The sequence below is a fragment of the Microtus ochrogaster genome, chromosome 6 (genome assembly GCF_000317375.1).
Source record: "Microtus ochrogaster isolate Prairie Vole_2 chromosome 6, MicOch1.0, whole genome shotgun sequence".
NCBI classification, from domain to species: Eukaryota; Metazoa; Chordata; class Mammalia; order Rodentia; family Cricetidae; genus Microtus; species Microtus ochrogaster.
Genome location: NC_022013.1, coordinates 85,508,701 through 85,533,967, shown reverse-complemented (window position 1 = coordinate 85,533,967; position 25,267 = coordinate 85,508,701). Strand labels below are relative to the sequence as shown.

Here is a 25,267-nt window from a genome sequence, read left to right as displayed (position 1 = left end):
ACAGTGGGACGGGAGGGTGGGAAAGAAGAAAGCCCACCACAGCTCTCTGCTTTATAGTCAAGCCAATCTGGTGTGTCAGACAGACAGCTTCTCCCTCACCGTGACAAAATATTGACCCCGCTCCCCACCCCCTGGCCCATCAAGCTTGACGGAGGAAGGGCTTGTTTGGGTTCATGGTTGCAGAGGTTCAGCCCACGGGTGGATTGTTCTGTTGCTTTTAGTTCTAAGATGAAGCAGAACATCACAACTGTAGCATGTGTGGTCGAGCAAAACTCTCACCTCACAGCAGTGAGGAAGGCAAGAGAGGGAGGGAGAAAGAAGGGAGTAGGGGGGAGGCTAGGGACAAGACATACCCTTCATTTAAGTCCCATCTTATAATAGTCATTCAGCTATGAATTCCTTAACAGATCCATCCATTGTTGAAGCCCAGGCCACCATGGTCCATTCAACTTTAGCTACCATGGAACCAAGGCTTCAACACATGGCAAATGTACTTTGGGGACATTTGCTATCTAAACCAGAACTCAGATTCACTCTGACTCAAACACTCTTCGAAAAGAAATAAAACAAACGGAGCAGAGGGTTGCTCTTGAAGCCATGGCTCTATCCCTGGAGGGCCAGTCATGAGAGTCCCCGCCGCATCCTCTAGAAGGTCGGACAGGCTAAGCTTCTCCTCACCGGGCTGTGAGCAGTACGAAAATGGGCAAGTGCTTGGACCACAGCAGCCTCTCCATAAATCACAGCCATTGCCTTCTGGTTTAAGAAGGCTGAGGTGGAGGCGGACTCTTCAGGTCCTTTCACCTCTTCCTCTAGAATGCTGATGTAACAAATAGCCGGAGATGCTTTTATAATTGGTGGGCTCGATTTAGCTCACTTTGGGAGGACATTACAGCGATACTTCCCATTACAAGCGAGAGAAGACTGTTTCCTCTCTCATTCTGAAGGGCAGTGCTAGTATGACTGGCGTCCTTTGTGTGGGAAGAGCAATTTCTACTATCCTTTTCACTCACCTCAGAGCAGGGCGCTCTCTGGCCCGCCCCACCCACCACCACCAAAGCAGGTCCTCTCCTCATTCTGGGCTGTGGTTGTCATTGTCTTTCTTAGCAGCTGGCTGGGCCGCTTCCCTCGAATACACTGAACAATAAAATTACTGCCCATTTTTCAAGACAGCCTGCTTTAACAAGCTCAAGGGCTTTACATTAACTAGTTCAGAGGGTGTTTTTCTTGCTCAAAATAATGCGGCTATCTCAAAAACTGGAACTACGATTTTGAAGAACATTCACTTCTCATCTTTTCAGTTCAAGGACCTCTTACTGTTCTTTACAAGTGTTACTGCCATTCTCTATAACTGATCAAATTTATGATGCTGGAGAAATCAGTTTTATTTGTGCAATTTAATTGACAGTTCATTCATGCACCCTTGAAGAATTTCTAAAAACTCAATAAGGATTTCATTGAAAATACACAAATAAATGGCATAGAAGCATATAGGCCAAGTTTTTATAGTCATAAAGTGGGTGCTTTATATGTGATCAAATTAGTTTTCAACTTTTTTTTTTTAAGTCTTAAGTCTTTCAAAATTATATCTGCCATTTCCCATTTTTCAGGCCTGGTTGGTTTCTTGGTGCTCCCTACTGAGGAAAATGGATTTTTTTTTCATTTTTTTATTTATTTTGCCTACTTTCTCTTCCAAGAGGTGAGAAAAGGAAGAGATATGGCAGCTCTGTAATGTAAGGGCAGCCGACCACAGATTGATTAAACAGAAGAAAATCCGTGCATGCCCAAAGATTCCTGAGGCTCTGCTCTCGGCCCGTGGCTTATGCTACAATTTGTTGCAATAAGAAAGTCAAGATTTTCCATCAGGAAAGTCAAAGAGCTTCTGTAATGGCTTGGGAATGCGTAGGAGAAGAAGTGAAGCAGGGTGGACAATGTATTCTGGGAATGCTTTTATAAGTAGGAAGCCCAAAAACACACACACACTCCTCATAGCCATGACTGAACACAAAACAGTATAGGTTTCCTATGCTCCAACACCAAGGATGGAGAACAGCTTTCTTCTTGGGCATTCGTCCACACTGACAGGATTTGAAGGGAAGGGGGTATTAGTATCCTTGACCCAGCAGAGGAAAGAGAATGACAGAATGAAAGATCGCCCACCAAGACAAGCCAGACAGGAAAACAGCAGGGTTCTGTAGTCAGCCCCGTGAGCTGGCACACGAAGCGGCAGAACCCGGCAATAAGGCTCCATCCTGGAGTGTGAGCACTCTGAGCCGAAGACAAGCAGTCACTGGTTTCCTTCCTTGGCCAGCTAGTGTCCACATGGTTGGTTAGGGAGGCATTCTCCAAGGTCAGCTCAGTTGCCCCTACACATGCTGGCAAGGGCAGCCACATAACTCTGGATCTCCTGAACTCAAGCAGAAGCCTGACAGGCAAAAGGGTTATTTTTCCAAGAATGACAGGTGACTTCTACTAGATCCTCACTCATGAAAACATAGACGCAGCAGAACCAATTCTTGATACGGGTAACTTTTAGAAATGGTGAGAAGGCAGCCGTTAAGCTGGATGTGGATCGCCAAGAAAATGGGCCAAATCCTAATCCTCCTCTGATCCCTAGTAAATGAGCTCCAAATGAGCAGCGTTTGGAGATAGGATCTTTAAAGAGGTAACTGGGTTAAAATGAAGCCTTTGGGGGCGGGCCTTAATCCAATTTGTGGCTTTATAAAAAGAGATTGAGTCAGATAGAGAAACCTCTGGGGTACCCCTGTAGAGGGGGTACCATGTAGAGACACAATGAAAACCCACCATCTGCAGACTAAGGAGGCAGGCTTCAGACAAAACCCAGAATTACTGGTACCTTACTTAGCCTTGGACTTCCAAAGCTGTGAGAAGAGAAATTTCTGTTGTTTAAGCCGCCCAGATGCTGGTGTTTTGTTAAGGAGTTGTTTGGGTCAGAGGATGGCAGAGTGGTGTTCAATGGGCATTTAGGGCTAGCCATTCTTGCTATAGCACAGGCTTTGGCTAGAGATAGCCCCCTGTCTATATCAGGCTTGAAGGAGACAGAACACAGAATGAAATGTTAAGATCAGTCAATGAATCAGAGGAAACAAAAGTACTTGATCCAAGGAGAAAAATCTCATCCATCACTGGTCAGGCCTGGTTTGGTCCAAGCATTTCTCCTCAGGCTTTCGGCTTTTTGGTTCTCTTGGAAAAACCCAAATGTGATAAGCATCTGGCTGCTGACTGTTATTTCTGAGCCCCACCGGGGCTAGTGCTCTGCTTTGCCTGCTTGTTTGACACTTTATCACTGCGCGTGGAAGAAGTATCAATAAATGTTTCTGATGAGAAAATTACTGGGTATATGAAGCAGGAGACTGGCACGCTCCATCAAGCATCCAGAAGCCAGGTTGTGAGGGCGAGCAGGAGACGGATCAGCATTTGTTGGTACAAATGGTACCTTTGCCCACCTCCCACTGGCCAAAGGATCCCTAAGACTCTAGCTTAGCCATAGGCAAGACTGCGGATAATACAGGCATGCATCTACATGGGAGCTCACACATGGACTTGGACAGGAAGACAACCACACAGTGCAGTCATAACAGGCCAGGGAGGAATGAGAAGTGGCTGTGGATGAGCAGGGACTGGTGATCTAGCCATAGGGCTATCTAGTGGGATAAAGGCCACAGCTGATTGGGCAGTCCTACATAGTGAGATGGAAAGTAGCTCTCCTGAACGCTGGGCAGGCAGCCATTCTTGGTGGTCAGGAGTGTCAAACGCATGGCCTTGTATGGCCAGGAGGTGTGGAAACATGGGCTTTGCTCATGTGCAGCACACTAGGGGCCATTGCAATCACCTAAGGGGGCTGTGCAAACAACAGCAGTGCCCTGTCATTCTGTCATTTCTGTCTCACCATTAAGCCAGGGGACACAGTCAGCAGAGACTACAATTTGGTCTGCCATGCTGCCAGACTGACCTAGGTCTGTCCTTTGTCACCCAGAGCTCTGTGCAAATACACAGCTCTTACTCGAAAGCAGGAGGTCTGGAGTAGTAGGGATGGGCTGGGAAGCCAGTTGCTAGTCCCATGTTCCCCAAAACAAGCAGGCCCATGGTGACCTGCCTTTCAGTTTTGTTTCCCACAGAGGGACCAGAGGGGAACAAACGTCAGAGCCTTGGATAATTCTGTGCAAAAAAAGCTCTGAATTTCTCCTCTAGAAATAAAGCTACAGAGCGGGGCCATAGTTTAGTCTGCAACTAAGTGAAGATTTGGATCATCCAGCACAGTTAGGCGAACACTACACCCCTTTTCTTCCAGATTTCTTGGCACAGGACTGTGGACGTCTTCTTGCAGACCTTGAGTGTTCTTTTTATTGCTCCTTCTCTGCATTTCCCCCAGGTAACTCACACAGTGTTATACAAGTACCACAAAAGGATTATTTATGAACAAAACTGAGTATTGACAAATCTCAGCCCCAGATTTTGATTAGGAAGATGGAGAAGGCCCAGATAAATTCTGAAATGAATTTAGATCAGGAATAATACAATAATAAATGAGCAGATTAATCCTTTCTCATATTCCCTTAAGGAAGAAGTGACCTTGTGGTGGGTAGGGCACAATTTGGTGACAGCTAGCCAAATTTAAGAGTATAACTTACAGTAGGGCAGGTGAGCAGTTTCGTACACATATGGAGTACAGACTTGACCACATCGGTATGCAAAGAATCACCTGGTTTGATGTGAATCATGGCATTGTTTGACACAGTGAATAGAATGGGGATAGAATTAAGGCACAATTTGAGATGACACAATGCATCTGTTAAAACAATGAGGTTCATATTCTTAGGAGCTGATCTAGACATTTTGTTGTATTTCCAGCTTGCCTTGTGGAAGATTTAATAAAAAAAAAAGGTCTGTATTAAATTGCATCATAAAGTTAAGTAAGATCTACTGAGTAAAAATAAGTGAGTAACAAAACAGGGGTTGAAAGCGGTGGGCGGGATAAAAATGGGATCTGGACTAGGTCCTCCAAGGTCAATCAACAGCCAAAGCTTAGCTCAGGTCATGAATGACAAAATGCTCACTAGTAGAGACTTGACCTCAATCCAGGCACAGCAAATAGCAGATTGACATTGTCAAATTATTCCTGCAGATGGCAATCCAATCACCTCTCAGTAACCCAGACCTAGCTAACTGTCTGTGCCCTTGGCTAAACAGAAGCAAAAGCCCCCTCAAGAGTAGCCACAGGCCACTGTGTAGGTGACAGCATATAAAACCATCGCCACCGTCCCACCCCCTTCTTGTTCCTAGATTGTCACGTGACCTTTCACTTCCCCTGAGCTCCAGGGAAAAGAACAAAGTGTGCTCCTGTTTCTCTGAACTGTGCTGGTTCTCGACTGTCCCTAGCCTTTGCTTCCACAGAGCTCTGCCGCTTAATCCACAAGTCCCACTCACAGGAAGTGGAACAGTACAGCAAGCTGCAGGGAACTTCTTACAGAGCTCTAGGGAGCAGAGACTGACTTGTTTGGAAACCTGATGCTGTGCACCAGGACAGAACACACATTTACAGAGAGAATGTGGCTGGCTGGCCCACACCACAAAAAATACAACCAAAAGTTTCTTCAACGCAAGGGAGTATGCTGTGGTAGGACTTGGCTTCACCTATGCGGAAAGCTGTGTGATTCAAGTGTTGGTCAATCAAACTGCCAACTAACTGGGGCTGGGTCAACACTGTGTAGAAGTCTCTGTAAGTGTTGACAAAAGATTCAAAATGCATTCAGGACTGTTAGGGCCTTCTGGTAGGGCAATATAAATAAATGACTGTTTCAGACTGATCTTGGCAGGATTGCCTGGATGGTAAAGAGAAGGGGACCCTGGGGCAAAGAGAATCTGTTCCCCAGACCAGCCACGGGTGGGGAACCAGGGCTGCCACAGAGCCTTGGAGAAAGGTGGAATTTCTCGGTTTGTAGCTCCTGGCCTGGGTCCATCCATTTACTGTGCTGCTTATGTTCTGAGCTCCTGAAGCCAAGCCCCAGCCTTCGGAGACTGTGCCAACCATCTGGGTCTGCCTGGCGTGTCAACGCCCAGTACGGCTCTGAGAAAGCAGCCTTATCTCTCTGTGTTCGATTCATACTTTCAGAAAACCCACAAGATTCCTCACCCTGCACAGACATTCCACAGCTCATGGGAAAGTCTCTGGTCTCAGCCCTCCAGGCAGTTAGATTAAAGCTGACTCAGACAGCTCCAAAGCCGTTCACCACAAGGGAACAAAAGCAGCCACCTGCCAAAGTCTGGAAACACCCTTGGATCTGGTGCCCCTGGCTGGCCTGCATGTCTCTGACATCTACTTGGTAGTGGGGCCGTGGCTATCTCCAGGCTCTAGTCGGCCCACGTCTCGTCCTGACCCAGATCTCACCGCTGACCTCGGGTCACACAGGTCTGCTATCTCTCTCTTTGTTGACAGCTTAGATCCTAACCCTGCTTCTGTTCTTGACATGCAGAGCCTGGTAATTGCCCCTTCTTGTCGTCTGTCACCTCAGGCTCCTCTTCAGTGGGGACAGGCTGGGCCCCACCTGTTTCACTTTGAACCGCTCCCTGTACCTGTTGTCCCATGTCCCGTAGGTCTAGACCTGGAATCTCCTTGGGCTTCGCCCTCTTTGGCTGGGTTGTGTAAATGGGGAGGTTTACATCCTCCAGGAATGGTGTCCTGCATTGCTGGCACTGTCCCCATTATGTCCCAGGTATCCAGGCCTTCCCTGTGGCAACCTTGTCCTGTGCCGGGCACTGGGCAGCCTGATCTCAGATTATTCATCTGCCCCATGTCCTCCCCACTGGCTTGCTCCCAGGCTCAATTTCTGTTCTTAGCCCAGAGAAAACTGGAGCCCCACGGCCAGCAGTGTCAAAATTCCAGCACTTGGCTTTCAACCTCCCTTGCCCCTCAAAGCCCCTCCACATTACAAGGCCAGCCAGGAACAAACACCCACACACCTGGAGGAGCTGATCTGAGACAAGAAGCAGTCAAGCTCCACAGTCCTGAAATTCCAGTACTGGAAAGGGTGCTGAGGCAGGAGGATCACAAGTTGGAGGCTAGCCTGGGTCATAGAGCTATGTACACACACACACAGACACACACAGACACACACACACACACACACAGCCACACACAGCCACACACAGACACAGAGTGGTGATGAATTACCCGTAATAGTTTCTTCTCTGACACAATGACCCATTGGAGAAGAGTAGTTGACTACATAATCACAAGTTGGCTAGAAGGGTCAACAATCTGTGTACAAGCACTCTGGCAAATATCCATTCTGGAACCATCACTATTGTAAACCAATCAAAGAGCAGCACATCTGCCTCCCTCACCTGGACAGTGGTCCAACCACAGGACCGAGTCACTCTTTGCCCCCTGCCTGCTCGCCTTTGTCACTGCAAGCCCCACACTGTTTTATAATCACCTGTTCCACAAAGAGACGGTGTCTGACTCACTTCTGAACAAGCACAGTGCACGGAACCTGGGAACAGCTTCGCCAGTGACTGATAAGTGTGTGAAGAAACAGGAATGGATGGAACAAGGCTTGGCTTCACACACTGAAAGCCAGTGGGACACTTGATATAAGAGCAGACTCCGGGTGACTTAACAGCGGCCATCACCCTGCGCAAACGGTGAAGACCCCGGTGTCGGCTCTGCCTTGCACTCACCGGTAGGGCTCCATGGTGCGCATGGCGTAGAACAGGGCCTCCTCCAGCATCCCCAGGTTGATGCAGGCATCCATGGCACAGTCGAGCACCTTCAGCTGGTAGATGTTGATGTCGGGAAGCCGTTCCGAGTTGCTGCTTATGATCGCCTGGCAGAGGGCCAGAACCTGCTCCCATTCTGTTATTAACTTAGTTAAGGATGCATTGTCTTCATCAAGAAAGCACAGAAGGAAGTGGAGATGTCTAAAAGGCTGAAGAGCTCCCAGGCACGGGGGGGGGGGGGGGGGAGGAGGCGCCCATTATTCTGCACAGATGAGCTGCCTGGAAACATACTTAAGAGACAAAAACACATTCAAGTACCATCTTAGCGAAGGAAATTCTGTTTACATCAACAAACCATCCTCTAACCCAGGCTGTACTTTAGGAGAATTAAAATTCCCAAGGAAATGTCCCCTTTTCACGCGTCCACACGCTTTCTCCTTCCACTCAGTTGGGAAATGAAGGAAGGTGTTTATTAGACTGGACTAAAGCTCTCGCTCAGCTTCCAATTATTTACTGTGGAATTATTTCTGTTTAAAAGAGAGAGTCCCTTCTGAGAAAGGAGAAGCATGTGTTTGCTCCTGACTCATCTGAGTCCTGGCCGTGCACGGAGGACAACCCACACCCATGCACAGGCCTGCAGCCGGCGAGGTCATCATCTGAAGACACGCAGTTCCAGGGGGCCTTATATTTAGTGTTTACTAGAAAACAAAAGTGATCCCCAACCTATACTTAACTCAAGGAACTGCATTCTTCCTTTCAACTCAAACACCGAAAGAAAATGTTAAAAGCTGTGCACCGTGGTGCACACTTTTCATCCCAGTACTTGGTAGTCAGAGGCAGGCAGATCTCTGTGAGTTCGAGGCCAGTCAGGACTACATATCAAGTTCCAGAACAGCTGGGGCTATATAGAGATTTACTGTCTCAAAAAGCAACAAAAAGCAAAAAGAAAAAATCAAGAACAGTTTATATATACACACACACACACACACACACACACACACACACACACACACACAAGGGAAAGTGGTATCTTAAAAAGAGCAAGAGGATCCAGTGCTCAGTAGCACTAACTTTGATTAACCACATGTCAATTAAGTCATTAATTAATTTCATGGAGCCACCATGTGATATTCCACTCCCCATGGGTTGCACCTTGCTACTCAGGGTGGCCTCAAATCACCGGCTCTGGTAAACCAGTCTCCCTCAGTCTCTTGAGTAATTGGGCGTACTGGTGTGTGGCATTTGGCCCAGCCTTTGACTTCACCTTTGCTGACTGATATCCCCACTCTCTTACAGAGGCTGCTGGAGGACTGTAAACATGGGGCGTCCTCCACCACCAGCTGAAGGTACATGCGGGGGACCCAACTTCTCCAATGCCCTGCCATATTGAGACCGGGCATCTCCCTACCCGCCTCCTAATTTCCTACCACTGTAGCTCTGTACTTCTCGGCTCTGATGCTAGAATTCCACTTGGAAAAAAACATGTAAAGATTCAAACGGCAGAAGGAACAGTACAGATCTTCATCATCGATAGAGCTTGGTTCAAACCTAAGCTTGTTCTACCGTCTGTCAAATGCGGAGCCCTGAGAAAGTCAAATGTTTTGAGGTAGGCCGGAAATGAAACACCTGTCTCAGTGAAAATCAAATCTAAAAATGGGGAAGAACCTTTTTGTGTCCTCTTGTGAGCTAGGCGGAGTTCTGGGTGTTGTGGACATGGTTGGGAACTTTCCTGGGGTACATGAAGCCTATGGCAGAGATATGACAGTCTTTCACTTCTCCTTCTGGCCACAACCCCTGAGCCTGACAGACTGAAGGAAAAGAGGCTGGAGGATGGAAGAGCCTGGAGGGCGGAGTCCCTCCTCCCCATCCTGCCTGTCTCTTCAGGACTCCTAAACCTTGCCGCAAACCTTCTCCATCAGTGTCCTGACATGGCAAGCCTTGCCTGGACAGACAGCCCATGTGTGCAAAGCTCCTTCTACCTCTCCACGAAATCCGCTTTCGGCTGCCAGTGCCTGCAGAGTCTGCTTCCATTACCAGCCAAGACCCCCTTGAAAGGGGAATACTATCTTCATGAACCTACCAGGAGAGATGTTTCTTCTCAGCTGAGGCACAACACCTCACTCCAGAGCATCACTTCCTTGGGAAGAACTGCAAGCTGAGGGCTCTTTATGTTGGCCCTTTATGTCATCTATTAGGGGAGAGCCCTGGCTCTGATTCCAGAAGGGGTTCATGTCCTAAAGACGGTGATTTGACGTTATTGGCAGCTGGTGATTTTCCTTTGTATTCCTGCGACATGGATGTTTCGCGTTTGTTGAACGGATCCTCCAGAGGTTGGGGGAAGTGGTTTCTCAGGCAATGTGCTGATTTTGAAACAGACTGCCACGCTAACCTTGTGGCTTTTCATTTCAGGATTAGATGTTTGACAAGCTGTCAGGAGAAATGGCTGTCTCTTACACAATGCCAGACATATCTGTGGCAACGCTTGGGCCTTATCGCCACACTGTTTGCTGGGCCCTCATTGTCACTTGTCTGCTCATTTCCAAAATGTGATCCACCTCACCAAGAGGCTGAGGAGAGACGCCTTACAGGTGGAAACCAGATGTGCTATTCCGCATCCACTCACAGGAATACAGTCACACGCCCTATGCCAAGCAGGAAAGGACTCCTTGCCAACCTCCCTCCACAATATTGGCAACTATCTCCTGGCAAACAAGGGTAAAACTTTTCATGTTAACTGCTCCAGGGAGGAGGGAGGGAGGAACAATTTTAACTACAAGGTTCTTTCCAAGTTAATGCAGATGTGTATCTGCTCAGAGATGATCCATGCCACTTGCGGTGCCTACTATAACCATGGTTCCAGTGAGCGCTGTACCAAAGAGGACCCAAGAGCACAATCGGGGCTTTTGTTCAAATACTCCTAATTACTGTAGGAGGGTGGAGACAGACAGACAGACAAGGGAGGGAAGTCACTTGGGAGTTAGTCATCTTCTTAACACAGGCTGCCAGAGCAGGGTTTATGCCCATCTAGCCATGCTACTCTGCTTGACATCATTCTGGGTCCCTTCGCATAAAAACGAACCCCCTGTGCCCATTTCCGGCAGGTTCTTTCCTTATGTGTGGCACCATGTCAGCTTCTGTGTAGCAGCAAATTTCTTCCCTCTGAGCACTCTCCTCCATGGCTGGCCTGAAGTCCTCCTCCGTCTCTCTGTTTGTGTGTGTGTGTGTGTGTGTGTGTGTGTGTGTGTATGTGTGTGTGTATGTATGCATGGGTATCTTCACCAAAATATGTATTGTATTATTCTGCTTTGCACAATTATAATGAAATATCTGATGCCAAATACCTTATGAAGCAATGATAGGCTTGTGAGTTATGGAGGTTCAAGAACAAGTTCAGATGGCCCCATTGGTTTGGCCTCCAGTGAGGGCACCAGATGGTAAAGGTGGGAGTGGCTGTCAGAAAAAGATTGACATTTCAAGCCAGGAAGCAGAGTGAGGTGAGAGACCAGGACCTGATGGTCCCCTTGAAGGCATCCTCCCAATGACTTCCCAGTAGGCCCCACCCCTTAAAAGTTTGCCATACCTCCCAAGAGAACCTTTGAGAAAAACTCATCTGAATCCCAGCCCATAGTGGTTTGCAAAATGACTATCCCACTACGCGAGAGTTGTTAATGTCAGACTGTACTCTGTACTTTCTGCCTGAATCACAAGGTAGATGAGAAGGAGCCAAATCCCCGGCAGAGTCAGTTTCCACGTAAGCCTCATCCAGGGGAGGCTGAACTGTGGTCCTCTACAGCCCGATTTCTGCTGCGCAGGACCACAGAGGACTCCTCAGCAGTGTGGCAACTCTAGACCCAAGAGTGTCACCCAGATCTGGCTATTGTCCCACTTCCTTTCTTCACACTGACAGGGAGAGTTTCAGACTCCTCCTTCGCTCTGACCCATTCCTCATAACGAATTTAATTTCTATACAGCCCTATTAATATGCATACCCCAGACTGAATCTGAGATTCTACATAGGATCAGCCCAAAGCCATCTCCTTTCTCTTTATATTCTCGTTTTATATTTCTATGACTGCAGCCCCAAGATCCCAGTTGTCTTTGAGGAGTTATAACATACTCGTACACTTTATTAAATTTTCCTGTTTGCCAAAGCCATGCAATCCTCTCGTGTGTTCTGCTGCCAAGCTTTATGCAGACTTACGTGCTTTAACTTCTTGCCCCAAACAGAAGACTTTATACACACTCTTGTCAAAGCTCATCTTCTGACGTTCAGTCACTATTCAGAGTGCCAAGGAACCGCTGCGCTCTTCATCCTGTTGTTCCTCCTCTGCTTTCCTTCCCATCTCTACATGCTTGGGAGGTCTCCTCATTGCAGGTACTGAAGCAAAGGTGGAGGACACACAGCACCCCAGAGTGACGCCTGTGTCACGTGCTAACTGACGAAGATGCCTCCATCTGCTCGCATAGAACACCAATGTCTTGATACTTCTTTGCAACACCTCTAATGAAATCTAGATGCAAATTTTACCAAAAAAAAAAAAAAACCCCACTCTGTGGATGGATTTGTTCTAGGTAGATCCATGCAGCAGCCTGGCCACGGCAGCCTTCTTGTCTTGATAACTAGCCAGCTGTAGTTCATCAGTCAGACTTACTGAACTAATGGACAAACCCACTGAGCTAATGATTTCTGTAATCACACACTTCACTATTAGAAGGAGACCCTACCTGTCTTCTCGCCCTTCACAATACTCTAACGGCATTATGGATTGGACACTTTATTTGCAGATTTTGTTAGTGCCTGGGATGTGTTCAACCCAAAGCATCTGATGACCTTTTGGTGACCTTTGCACATTCTACAGTTTCCTTCTTACCTGTAGTTCCCCCCTCACCTTTGCATCCAGGGGTCCTCTACAGACAGTGACTTCGGCCGCAGCATCTGCCTATCCAAATCCTGTCCCCAAGAACCAGTGGGTCATCCCAGATGACCCCATCATATGCTATCTCCCTTTGCACTCAACTTTGACCTATTGGTGTTCCTTATCATTCATCCCAAAAGATGCATGATGGAGAACCCCATTGCTGCTGTTTCGTGGTGGGTGGTAGGTCTGAGGGTCAATGGTATTAATTTATAAGAACTCTAACATTCCTTTCCAGAGATGAAAGTGGTTATAGGAGAAAGGGGGAGAAGTCTATGAGTTTTACCTTTCGCACAAAAAAGAAGTAGAAGGAGGAAGAAGAGGAAGAGGAGGATTAAGAAAAAAACAAAACAAAACACCAGCGACTTACCTTCCCACGATGACGGGGACATACTATTAACTGGTAGTAATGTATTTGCAAGGTAACTAGGCTGATCTTACTGCAGTTCTCCTGAGTGCTTCCCCACATTGCTGGCTGTGCCAGGATGCAGCACCAAGAGCTTTCAGACCGGGCCCTGGCTCCAGTGGCACCAAGCTCCCAGTAGAGCAGCAACCACCAGCATGGCTCAGCCCACAGCTGAAAGGATACTCCAGTGTGCCTTCAGTTCTTCGATCTTTTTCAGCGATTCTTGAACCTCCTTCCATATTTGCTCATCACCCGTCAGCATATCAGCATCCTGTTTGGGCCAAATGGGAAGACAGGCAAAGAAGACAAATGGCCCAATTAAAACCCAGGCAAAGGATTTGAACAGACATTTCTCCAAGAAAGACAAACAAATGGCCTACAAGCACATAAAAACATACTCGGCATCATTAATCATTAGGGAAACTCAATTCAAAACCACGGTGAGATGCCACCTCCTGTCCAGCAGCACAGCCCTGACTTGCTATAGACAAGCGAGGAACAGGAGGTATCATTAGGGATGCAGAGGAGCTGAACAGCCGATGCTCTGCCGGTAGATATGTAGAGCGAGCGGCATGGCTTTGAAAAGTGGTCTTTTCAGCACCTCAGACAATTGACCTATCTGTGCTCCTTACCGTTTGCATCAAGAAAACCTGTGATGGAGCACCGCATTGTTGCGCTTTTGTGGCTGGTGTCCTAGGAAGCTTCTAGCAAACACAGAAACGCCACGTTACCAACAGTGTTAGCATCTCATTAGCTCTCCTGGGCAGGCAACCACGAGAAATGAGAACATGTTCAACCAAAGCGTGTGCCCGAATAGCTGTGGTCTAAAAATAATGCAGCCTGGATGTCCATCATCTGATGATGGACAGATAAATAAAAACTCATGACAACAGAATATTACTCATAATAAAATGAACAAAGCATTATCATAGGGGATAACATGGCTGAACCTTGAAAACATTATTCTGAGAGGGAAAGGCCAGTCATTTTGAGCTGGTGAGACGACCCAGTAAAGAGTAAAGGTGGCTGCTGCCACACAAGACGGTCAGGCCCTGCAACCCACGTGGTGGGGGTAGAGAACTGACTCTTAGAAGTTGTCTTCTGAGCCCCACATGTGTCTCCTAGCATACTATACCCCCAAAATGATATTAAAATATAAATACAAATACAATAAAAGACTATATGTTACATGATCCTTTATATGAAATTCCCAGATTGGGAAATCCACAGGGACAGAGGCAAATTGGTAGATGATTAGGGCTAGAACATAGGAGGAATTGGGGAGTGACTGCTAATGGGTAGGGTTCCTTCAGGGATAATAAAATGCTCTAAAATTGATCATGATGTTGGTCTCTGTAAAGAGACTAAAACCCACTGATTTAGCTGGACAGTGGTGACGCGCGCCTTCAATCCCAGCAGTCGGGAGGCAGAGACAAGTGGATCTCTGTGAGTTCAAGACCAGCCTGGTATACAGAGTGAGTTGAGTTCCAGGACTGGCTCCATAGCTACTGAGAAACCCTGTCTCAAAAAACCATAGATAGATAGATAGATAGATAGATAGATAGATAGATAGATAGATAGATAGATAGATAGATAAACAGAATCCACTGATTTAGATGTTGTAAACTGAGGGAACAGAATAAGTGAATTATACCTCAATAAACCTCAAGAAAATAAATTATACCTCAAGAAACCTCAAGAAACTAGAGAGAGATTTCTCATAAAGCTATTATTTGGGTCTGGAGTGATGGCTCAGTTCTTGAGAACACTTCTGTTCTTCTAAAGGACTTGAGCTTGGCTCCAAGCACTTATAATGGATGGTTCACAACCACCTGTATCTCCAGCTCCAGGGTAGCCAGTGCCCTCCTCTGGACTCTCAGAGCCCCCACACTCACAGATGTGCACAACCACACAAGTCACATACACATGGGACTTAAAACACACGCACGCGCGCACACACACACACACACACACACACACACACACACACACACACTTCCTCTACACCATTATTTATTAAGAAATAGAATAGTGACCCAGCAGGGCTTATCGACACAGCTAGGATAAAGGAGGATATACTCATGTGGAACTATCCTGACTTCCACAGTAAAAAACAAGTCTGATATTTTAATGACTTAAAAATGTTAAAGGGAAAAGCCATGGAGGTGGTATGCTACTGTTGATTAAATGCCTGCTCTCGTAGCTCCCAAGCAGGCCGTCTACCTTTTCTGTAGACTAATGAACCCCCCCAGCATGCAGCGGAGAGCTGGGCACAGGACAGGTGTGTGGCGTGGCGTGGCACTGGGTGTGTACCAATACCACCCAACTGCATTGTTACACAGCTCTTATGTAGGTAAAGCCATCCGTGGCGTATTCATGGGTAGGGGGTAGATGCAGTCCACCCTGAGCCAGACGGTGAGGACCCCCGGGTCTGTAGACTCCTAGAAAGTGATTATAAAAGCAACAGAAGAAAATCTGATTTCAATTTCAGGGTTTCAGTTTTGACAATCTTCCCCTTCAGGCCACATGGCATACCCACCGCCAGCTCCTGCACGCCTAGTTCCATGGATAAAGCTTTGAGTCTGAAACTCGATCCAGAAAGATTATAAGATTTGTCAAAAACAGAATAAGTAAAAATCACAAAATCATGGAAGTAAAGTATAAACCTAGTCTGATCCCCAAAGGCTGTGTTCTTGTCATGCACTCTGCTTCCCACAACTCCGCTGTGGTCTCTCTGGCATGCTCAGCAAGTTGTTACTTTACATCGTCTGCCACACTGGGTACCTGCCACTTGTGACTCTTGCAGCTTAAATTGCTTAAAACAACATTCAGTAAGAAGCCCAGCTCCTCAGCTGTACTAACCACATTTCGAGAGCTTGTGGCCACACCCTGGACAACATACTGACCAGTGCTATGTCCACAGGATGTCTTGTGGGACAGTGCTGCTGCCAAGAGGGCATTCGGAAGATGAAAGCTCATTGCAGACACTGCTCGATCTATCATTCTGTATCCACAATGCTCTGATGGTGTCCAGGAGGAGCTAGTCCAGAGACTGAGAAGGTGCAAGAATGGGTGATGGCCAAGAGAAAGGACAGGCATTTTCCTGGAGACTCTCAATGTGCCTCCTTAGGACAGAGCAATTCCTATGGGAACCACTGTCAGAATAAGTTAGTTCTGTGATACCAGAGGGAAAACACACATCACCCCGGTGTTATGGTCAGGTAAAAATAAATGAAAAAAGAAAGAAAGAAAGGAAGGAAGGAAGGAAGGAAGGAAGGAAGGAAGGAAGGAAGGAAGGAAGGAAGGCACAGAAAACCAAGAAAACAAGATTCCAAGTGCAGCTGAGGTAGATGGTACACATATAAGAGCGGAGTGCTATGTGTTGTGAACCAGGGCTTTTTCATTGTCTGTCTGTGCCATGTGTATGTGCCATGTGCGTGTGCACCAGAAGATGGTTTTGGAAGACTCCGCACATGCATTCTACTTTTAGGAAACCCTACAGGAAAATCCAGCTTTGTGTCCACAGAAGGGGTGAAAGTGGGGTGCCTGTGGAGAGGCGCACATCAGTCTCCCTCTGTGCTCTTGTTCCAAGTCCATGTTCATCTCCTGGTCTCAGTCTGACCCTCTCATCTTCCTGCTTTAGCCACCACGCTCAGTTATCTAACTGTGAGAAGCCACCTTTCTGGGGTGACTTGCTGGGCTCCTAGCTGCTGCAGGCTTGTATGTACCAGGGTAGGGACATAAGGATTAGAAAAGTAGGGTAGGAGGAATAGATATGAGAAACACAGAACACAGGATAGCATCAGGAGGGCGATTTAGCAAATACTGAATGCTGAATTTTGGGGTGCCAAGTTCGCCACTGTTTAATTTTTCATATATTTTATACCCCAATACAAAAAGGGAGGAAGACAAAAGACTGCTTTAACATGATACCAAGGACAACTCGAACAGTTACTTGCTTCCATCCTTTGAGATATCAAGCTATTAGTTCATAAGAAAAGCATTCTGTTGTTTAGGCAGTGAACCCACCATAAACCAAGTATCCTGAAGGCAGCCACTCCCCAGGTGAAACATCCTATTTCAAAAGAAGGAGCAGAGTGTGCTTGAATTCTCTGACCTTTGGTCAGGGTGGAGTGAATCTACCTCCATGGACCACCTTAATGTCCAAAACATCAAGAAGGCACATCCCAGCTCGGAGTGGGAAGCCACAGCTGTCAACAACTCTGAGCAAGCTCAAACTCTCTGAACTGCACACAAGGCCCTCCACAATTATCTTTAAATATGCCCATCTTGTTTGTCAGTCCCTAGAGTAGACAGGATAATAGATTTCCAAAGGTATCCACATCCTGAGTCCTCTGAACCTGTGGCGCTAGGTTAACAACTGGAGGGGCGCTGAACATGTTCTTTACAGATGGTTATAAACCAGAAACTATCTTGGATTATCCAAATGGGTCCAGTACAATTAAAAGTAGGAGGAGCTGAAGAGGAAGTCAGTGTGTGTGTGTGTGTGTGTGTGTGTGTGTACAGAATGAGTCAAGAAACACAAGCAGACCCAGAGACCAGAAAAGCAAGCAAGCAAACAGATTCTCCTGTGGCCAGAGAAAAGGAACACAGCCTTGATTCTCATCCAGTGAGATAGGCTTGGGCACGTAAGATAAAAAGTCTGTATTGTCCTAGGCCACTCGCTTTGTGATGGGTTGTTATTGCCAAGAAGAAAACCAGTACACACATCTTCTGGACTTCCGGCTACTGGAGCTCTGCACATGGCCCTCCCTGATCCTGAATTTAATTAATTTGATCACTCATTAACTATATTAACATGTAATGAGTGCCTACTAGGAACTGCTGTAAGCACTGGGATGGAGCAGGGGATAAAAATCAGCCCGTCATGATGTTCACATGGAAGTGTTGAGATGGGCAGACACAGGAAAGAGGGCCAGGGGTCTGGCAGATTTTTAAAGGAAGGGCTGAACGTTTGAGTAGAGGGCTGTGGGAGGTGAAGGGACAGACGGGAGTCAGAGAGAGAAGGACAGCAAATTGTAACACGCCGAGGCAGGGGCGGGCCTAAAGGTGCGGAGGTCAACGTGGCCCAGAGCTCGTGGGCTGCGGTTCCTGTGGATGCGGCATTAACCAGTTACGTGTACGTTTTCTAACGCTAAACACAGGTCTTTCGTTTTCTAAATCTCACCTCTTCTCGGTTCCTTTCTCTCCCCAGTACCAAGCACAGGGCCTCGCCTGGTACAGAGTTCAGTTGAAGGACCTGGAAGTTGATCTGAAGAGGGGATACAGACTTGGAATTTCTAGATGTCTCCTGCATATGTTTTAACCCTCCCACCTCACTTGTAGGACACCCATGCCTGGACAGTCCCGAAGGCTGAGGATCAGACACGCAGCTTCCTCCCCTGACTGTCATGGCAGGATTCGGGGCTGCTGGTCTGGCTGTGAGCCCCGTCTCCTTCCTCTAGAACATCATCATACAGTCTGATTTGCCTTTCTCCTGGGCTTGCTTCAAGGATGAAATTATCTGTGAGTTGATAATTCCAAAATATCTTCAGCCGTGGTCCACTGCTTGCATTAGAAAAAATGGTAAAAACCCTAATGTGGACTGCAAACATGGGTGAGACCATGGCCCCCAAAGATAGCAATTTCATATGGGAATTAGAGCTAAATGTGTGCCGGGCTGTTTTCCAAGGTAGACCCTAAGCCTTTACTTACCTAACAAAGGCCCAGAATCTCTGAAAGTGCTCGCAAGAATTTGATAACAATGGCGATGAGGGGCCTTAGTGTTGGAGCTAAACGAGGCCATGCTCGGGGCTCAGAGCTGAATCTCACACTTGCTGGAATGTTCCATTGTGGTCAGTGTCTCTGCACTCTGGTCTCCAGCTCACTTTACTCCCATGGGCTCCTCTTACCTGTGCCCACAGTGGAGTCTGTCTCCCCTCTCCCAGCACCAGGCTCAGTTGTGTGTGCATAGACACAGAAGCTGTAATATAAACAGAAAGGGAAGGGGAGCTCTAGCCTTCTATTCTTCTTAGTGCACAAACGTCAGAGAAAAGTAACATGTTCAGCTCCCAGACCCTGAAGTCTGAAATCGGTAAACATACATCTTTGTTTCTATTTTTTCATATCTGAAGACATCGGTACTTGCTATCATTCAGAACAACTTACCTAGGAAAAAGAAAATCCTCTGCGAATTTCATCTTTCCCAATTAATAGCAAAGGGTTTGAACAGGTGGCCCTCCTGTTTACCTTTAGAAGATGGGAAAAGATGTTCACTTCATGCTTGCATATCTTTAAAGTATCAATGCCTTGCTATGGGCCAGAGGTATAGCTCCATGGTACAGAGTTTGCCTAATGTGCCCAGCCCTGGAACCCAGCCCTAAAATTGCAAAAGCAAATCCAAGCAAGGCAAATCAAACAAAACAAACAAACAAAAAAGTTTTCAACAGATGATAAAAGATAATTCAGAATGTAAGCTGAAGGATTCCAAAGTTCCCAAGAGAGTCTCCATGAGAGGTTATCTATATCCAGTTGGCTTATAGGCATCTATGTTGGGGAGTAATCCTGACTACTTTGACGGATGTGGGAAGATTCACCCTAAATACGGGTGGCGCTTTCTTACAGAAGCCAAGATATAGGACGTGGAGGGAAAAACTTTTCTTTGCTAGCTTGGTCTTCACTCTTGCTAGTGAGGTCTTCTTCTCTGCTGCCGCCACCACTGCCGCTTGTTCTTGCTCTGAGGCCAGTAGCAGCTTCTTTGGTTTCCAAAGTGAACTGAGAACCTTCAGCTCTCTGGGAATCTTGCAGGCTTTGTAGGGTGAGCAGTTTTCAGGTTCTTCTTCTCTGCTTCTAGAGAATCATTGCTGGACATCTCCGGCCATATAACAAGCTAATGTAATCAATTAACCTTTAATATCAATAGTCATTCTATCAGGGTCTGATTATCTAGGGCAGCCAGACTAATACAGTTAGGTTAGGCTGGTCTAAGCAGCCTCTTCCGCTGACCCATGAAATGTCTCCCGAAGCCTTCTTTTCCATCACTCCTAGTTTCCTTACCTGGTGACCAGCTCCCACTGGACCATTCTAGGGACTGAGGCAGCATAGAGCCAGCTAAGTCCCACTCCCGGTGTCCACTCTCCTCCCACAGACCTTAGGAAGCCTTCAATGCCAGTCTTCAAATCAACAGTAAAAATGTGGCAGTAGCTAATTGGAGGCTGAGCTGACAGCTGTGCTCAGGTGGCTCTGAGGATCCTTCCCTCCGCCCTTCCTTCCTCTTTTTCCTCCTGACCATCCAAGCTCCTCACACTCCGCACAACCTCCTAGTCATCCTCTCCCATCACCTCTGTGCCCTGCACACCCACTTGGCCTGTCTTTCAGTTTGGTACCTAACTTTTTCAGACAGAGGGGGATGATGTCATTGATCTTCCCTCAGCCTTCACCCCTCACTGTTGGCTCTCAGCCCTTACTGCGCTCTGCCGGGGCACCTCTGATTGCCCTGTGAGTCAGCCTGACCGCTGAGCCCCGGAAGCCACTCGGCACGGTTCCTATGGCAATGTGCTGTCAGTTATCACCTAGTTACACTGTCTCTGAACTAGACCAGGACTCTCTGAGGGACCCTGGCCTACTCAGATCCAATACCAGTGCCACTGGGTAAGATACAGTGAGTTTGGCGACATAAGGATGAGGAAGAAGCGTGAGGCTAACTTTATGATCCATAGCTAAGATTATTAGAAGGCCAAAATTAATTACTTAAGTCGACAACAATGAGAAAAACAGCAAAGGAAATGGAATGTTGTTTGTCTTTTTCATGTAACACTTCTACCTTGACTCATTTCTGATATTATGCCATCGTGACTATGTTGGAGAAAGACATGTTTCCACTGCAGTGTGGTGTTTACCAAACACCCAGACACTGGCCAATAATTTAGAACCTAAATGTGTCCAGCCAGCACAAGAAATCCCACACTGGCTCAGGATCCATATTCTCAAAACAATAGCAGCAAGATGCTATGAGATGGGAGTCAGTGAACTGCTTTGGCTTCTGCCAAAACATCATCCTAAGCCACTTCAAGCTCTCTTGCCCAAACTTCCCCCGCCCCCTCTCCCTGGATGAACCAAGGTCATACATACTCGCTACATAGATGCTAAACTGCTACCCAGAGTTGGTTTCTTGAATGTAAAAGCAGATGATTCCACAAAAATCTCACCACCACATAAAAGATGCCAGTCAACATAGTTGGATTCAACTGGCCACATGCAGATGCCAGGCCTTCCAGAGGCCAGTAGTCACCATGGAAATTTGAGAGAGCCAAATTTCCCCAACAGGGTAGGGGTCCTGGCACAGGTGGTCAAACACATCCTTGAGGATGCGGTCAATGGCAACGTCAGATGAAGCTTTAGAGGGACCAATCCAGGCCTGTCTTGCAACAGGAAGCCACAGACGGCTGTACTCGCTTGGTTTGCAAGAGTCTGATGTTGAAACTCTTGTGCTAGCTTAATTTCAGATGGTTCTTATTAAAAGGAAAAGGAGAAAGGCAAGCTGCCGCTCTGTATTTCCTGTTATCCAATCCCCATGTAAACTCTAATTAGATTGATTGGATGGGGAGGAAGGGATGGGAAGGAAAATTAATGAACATTTATAAACTTTCCTAGTAATGCAATAATTCTAGTATGTTAAAGGAAAGAATGGACGTTCTTTTGCTTTAAAAAAAAAAAGGTAGCATAAGGTTCAAATATCATGCTTGCTCTCTGGAGAGAAGCTGAGAGTCCTGAAATTGAAACCAGGATGGAAACAGTCTAATCTTTAGTGTCCTTGACTGTAGCACTTAGGTTCATGGCTAACATACTGGGACTAATAGATTAACATACAGGCTCACTAAAAACCCTTTATGTTTAACAGGAACTATCCCGACTGGAACCAATTTCCACTTCCTTTGGCAGGAATAACTGAGAGCAGTTCAGATTTAACTTAGGGGGAAAAGGGTTCTTTGAGAACATGGAAAAAGGCTGAAACTAGAGCATTCACCATTGTATCAAGCCCAGAGCAGCCCACGGGCATCGTGGGCATGAAGGATGTGGAGGAAGAGGAAAGGATGTTCTCAGCTGGAGATAGAACCCAACTGCTGTGTGTTCCCATTAGTCATCTGCGAGCAAACGCACATTTGCTTTTCACTCTGGCAGAAGCCGGTTCTGTTAAAACCACACAGTTGTACAAGGCAATGCATGCATTCCCCCAACCGTGGGTTCGGAGTTAACTCTCCAGCTGCAGAGACCTTGCAGGAGGAAAGAGATGTTCGCATCGCAGCAGCGCTCCTAGAATCACCAAATCCTTTTGACACCCGCAACCCCCACATCTCCCCTCCCCATCCCACAGGAAAAGATGCCTTCTCAGAGAAAGTGCAAACGTCTTCTACAGAACCAGGACTACATGAATTTAAAAAATGAATATCTACAACGTTAGGGCTGCTTGGGGGCCAAGCCTCAGCAGTAGCGCCTGCTGAAGAGTGGCTACTACATGTAGCATTTTGCAGGAAGCGGGTATGATGCGCCGACATGCAAAAGCAGTTAAGTATTATGTGGGGATATTTAAGGAGGCACCTCCACACAGCCTCCCCCACACTGGAAGGATACGCTCCTGAGAATGCACAACGGGTATTATATGAAGCAGAAGGCCACTGGCTTGGCTTACAAAAGCGCATTCAAACAAATTCTTTTCACATTTGTGGAGAAACTATCAAATGGATGGCTTGCGCAGCTGTAAACGCACACGACTCCAGCCGAGAGTCCTGCCAGTCTTTTTCTGTAAACACGAGGTGGGAGGTTTGAGACTCTGAGGAAAAAAAAAATGCAAAGACCTTTAACAGGAAAACTGTCCTAATGTAGGCAGCCATTAAGATAAAGTACACCCCCAAATTTCAGGACAGGTTTTGTTTTAATGGAGACTGAAACCACAGCCCTGGCTCCTTAATCTTTTTTATGTCCCTCTCCAGGAGCAGCTGCCTTCACTCACCTCTGCAGAAACAGGAAATTGCTGCAGACTGCAACAGAATGGATTCAAGTTAGCTTTAAGGGGCAACATCCTGGTGGCGAAGGCTGGGATGAGCGAGATGGCAGTTGCTCCAAAGACATTTTAAAACAGGACGAAGGGTGGCTGTGTGCTAGGGCTGTGAAGCCCTTGGTTTGATCCCCACCTTGAAATAAATAAACGAATGACAGATAGCAAGGCCTGTGCATGAGGCACTGTGTGGCAGGTACCAAGACAGCAGCGTGGAGGAACTAGACTCAACTCCCAGCTCTGCCGTGGGCCTGCTGCAGGACCAGGGAGCTAGCAGCGCCTTCAGATGCAGTTCCCCAGGTGAGAACTTGATTACCGTTACCATGGAGACGGAAACTAATCATTCCAGTCCATTGGTCACCTATGTAGGTGTCTGCTGTGCCTGAGGAGAGTCCTTAAATCCTGAGAGTAGAGACTTTGAGCATCTGTGGTCGTGCAAATTGCAAACCCCTTCCTTTCCTCTTCCCCTTCATTCTATTTTAAGCTGAGCTTGCTCCCACGCCACCCCAGCCGGAGCACGGAGAGCTTGTGGCACAGGACAAAGACTGTACTCGATATGGCGCTACACGATGCCAATCTAAGACTTTGACTGTTTGATTTATGTGTCTCCTCTAACAACCATGTCTATAATAATCAGGAGGGGCAATATCCAAAACCCAGGCACTTTATGGTGCTTGCACATCAGATTACTTAATCTGTGGTTCCCCAGACAAGCAAGAAGTTTAGCTGGGGTCCACAAAAGCAATTTCGGATAACTAGTCCTGGGACACAAGTCAAGAGACACTTTTCAAGAAGGCCACCACTGGAGTAACCAAAGGCAATTACTTCATTAGGGGTCAGAAGCCTTGCCTTAATATCAGTTATTGCAGATTCCAGTAGCTATTAATCTTATTTTTTCTTTTCTTTTCAGAGCTGGATTGCACAAATCCACCAGAACTTACTTACTTTAATAAGGCATCACCCGAAATCTCAGACCACATATCAAGTGGGCAAAACTGTCAAGGATATTACGTCACAGTTTGAGGGAAAGGACATCAGAACTTTACTTAAAAGTAGAAGAGATCCAGTTTGTCGTCTTTCAATGAGAACAGTTAATTCCTCCAGAGACCTGCTTCTGGAGCCTGGGTGCTCCTGGTGGTGGGGGTCACTGCAGTAGGCGGTCACCCTCAGGCTATAGGGTTTGCAGGATCACCCCTTTTCGGGCTTGGGAGGAGGCCAGGCGCATGGCATAGCTCTTCTTTGTCCCGTGTCATAGCCATGAGTGACCCTGCCCTGAACCACCACAACTGGGATGTTCTTCCTAGCAACTGTGCATCCCGTGGAAGTGAACTGCTGTCTGGCTGCGTGGCGCGCCTTCCTCCTGGCGCCCACCAACAGAAAGCACATGTCTGCATTTTATATTCCCGTAAACTCCAGTCTGGCCCTTGGCCAGGGACCTCTTTGTAATGTCAAAGATAAAAGCTCTGGCAGTGTTTGGCACCCTGCCCCCACCTCCATTTTCTTGTAACCATCTTATAAACCAAGCATGCATGACTGTTAGCAGGGCCTTTCAGACAGGGGTCTGATGGAGTTCCATAAACATCCCCGACGGGTGAGTGGATATATCCCCATGACGCCAGAAGAGAAAGGCTGGAGAGGGGCAAGTGATCTCACACGGGACCTGCTGGGAATTATGGGGAAATCTGAAAGTACAGACTTCAAATAGTATTCTCAGAACATTCCAGCCCCCAAAGAAGTGCTCACTGAGCCAGAATCCTGGGCATTTTTCATTAGAACCTGGCATGCTGACAATGGCAAATCTTTTCGGCTCCAAACAGTATAGATATAAACTATATTGATGTAATATAAGATCCTTATAAAATTTTGGACATCCTAAAATGGCATTTAGGGTACACAAGAAGGTATTATTCTCTCTTCTCATCTCAGGGTACCCAGTGTTAGGGGTACTGTGGTCATCTAAGAAGGCTTGGGAGAGCATTATGTTCTGGGTGGTTTTTATTTTCTTTCTGGGTCATATTCTTTGTTTGCCCAGATTATATGGTCCTGGCCATTCCCATTTTATTATCTATTTAATATTCTGCACAGGCAGACAGTAATACATACACTGCACAGGCAGACAGTCATACCCACACTCTGCACAGGCAGACAGTAATA

General features: G+C 46.9%; 1 protein-coding gene across 1 annotated transcript in view; it reads right to left on the bottom strand.

Moving 5' to 3' along the window:
• Positions 1–25,267, bottom strand: part of Smyd3 (SET and MYND domain containing 3) — a 567,552-nt gene that overhangs the window by 70,936 nt on the left and 471,349 nt on the right. The window contains exons 9-10 of the mRNA XM_005348982.2: positions 13,243–13,330; positions 7,699–7,873 (exon numbers count right to left, since the gene is read on the bottom strand). Of these exons, the coding sequence (XP_005349039.1) occupies positions 7,699–7,873; positions 13,243–13,330 (263 nt within the window). The remainder of the gene's footprint in view (positions 1–7,698; positions 7,874–13,242; positions 13,331–25,267) is intronic.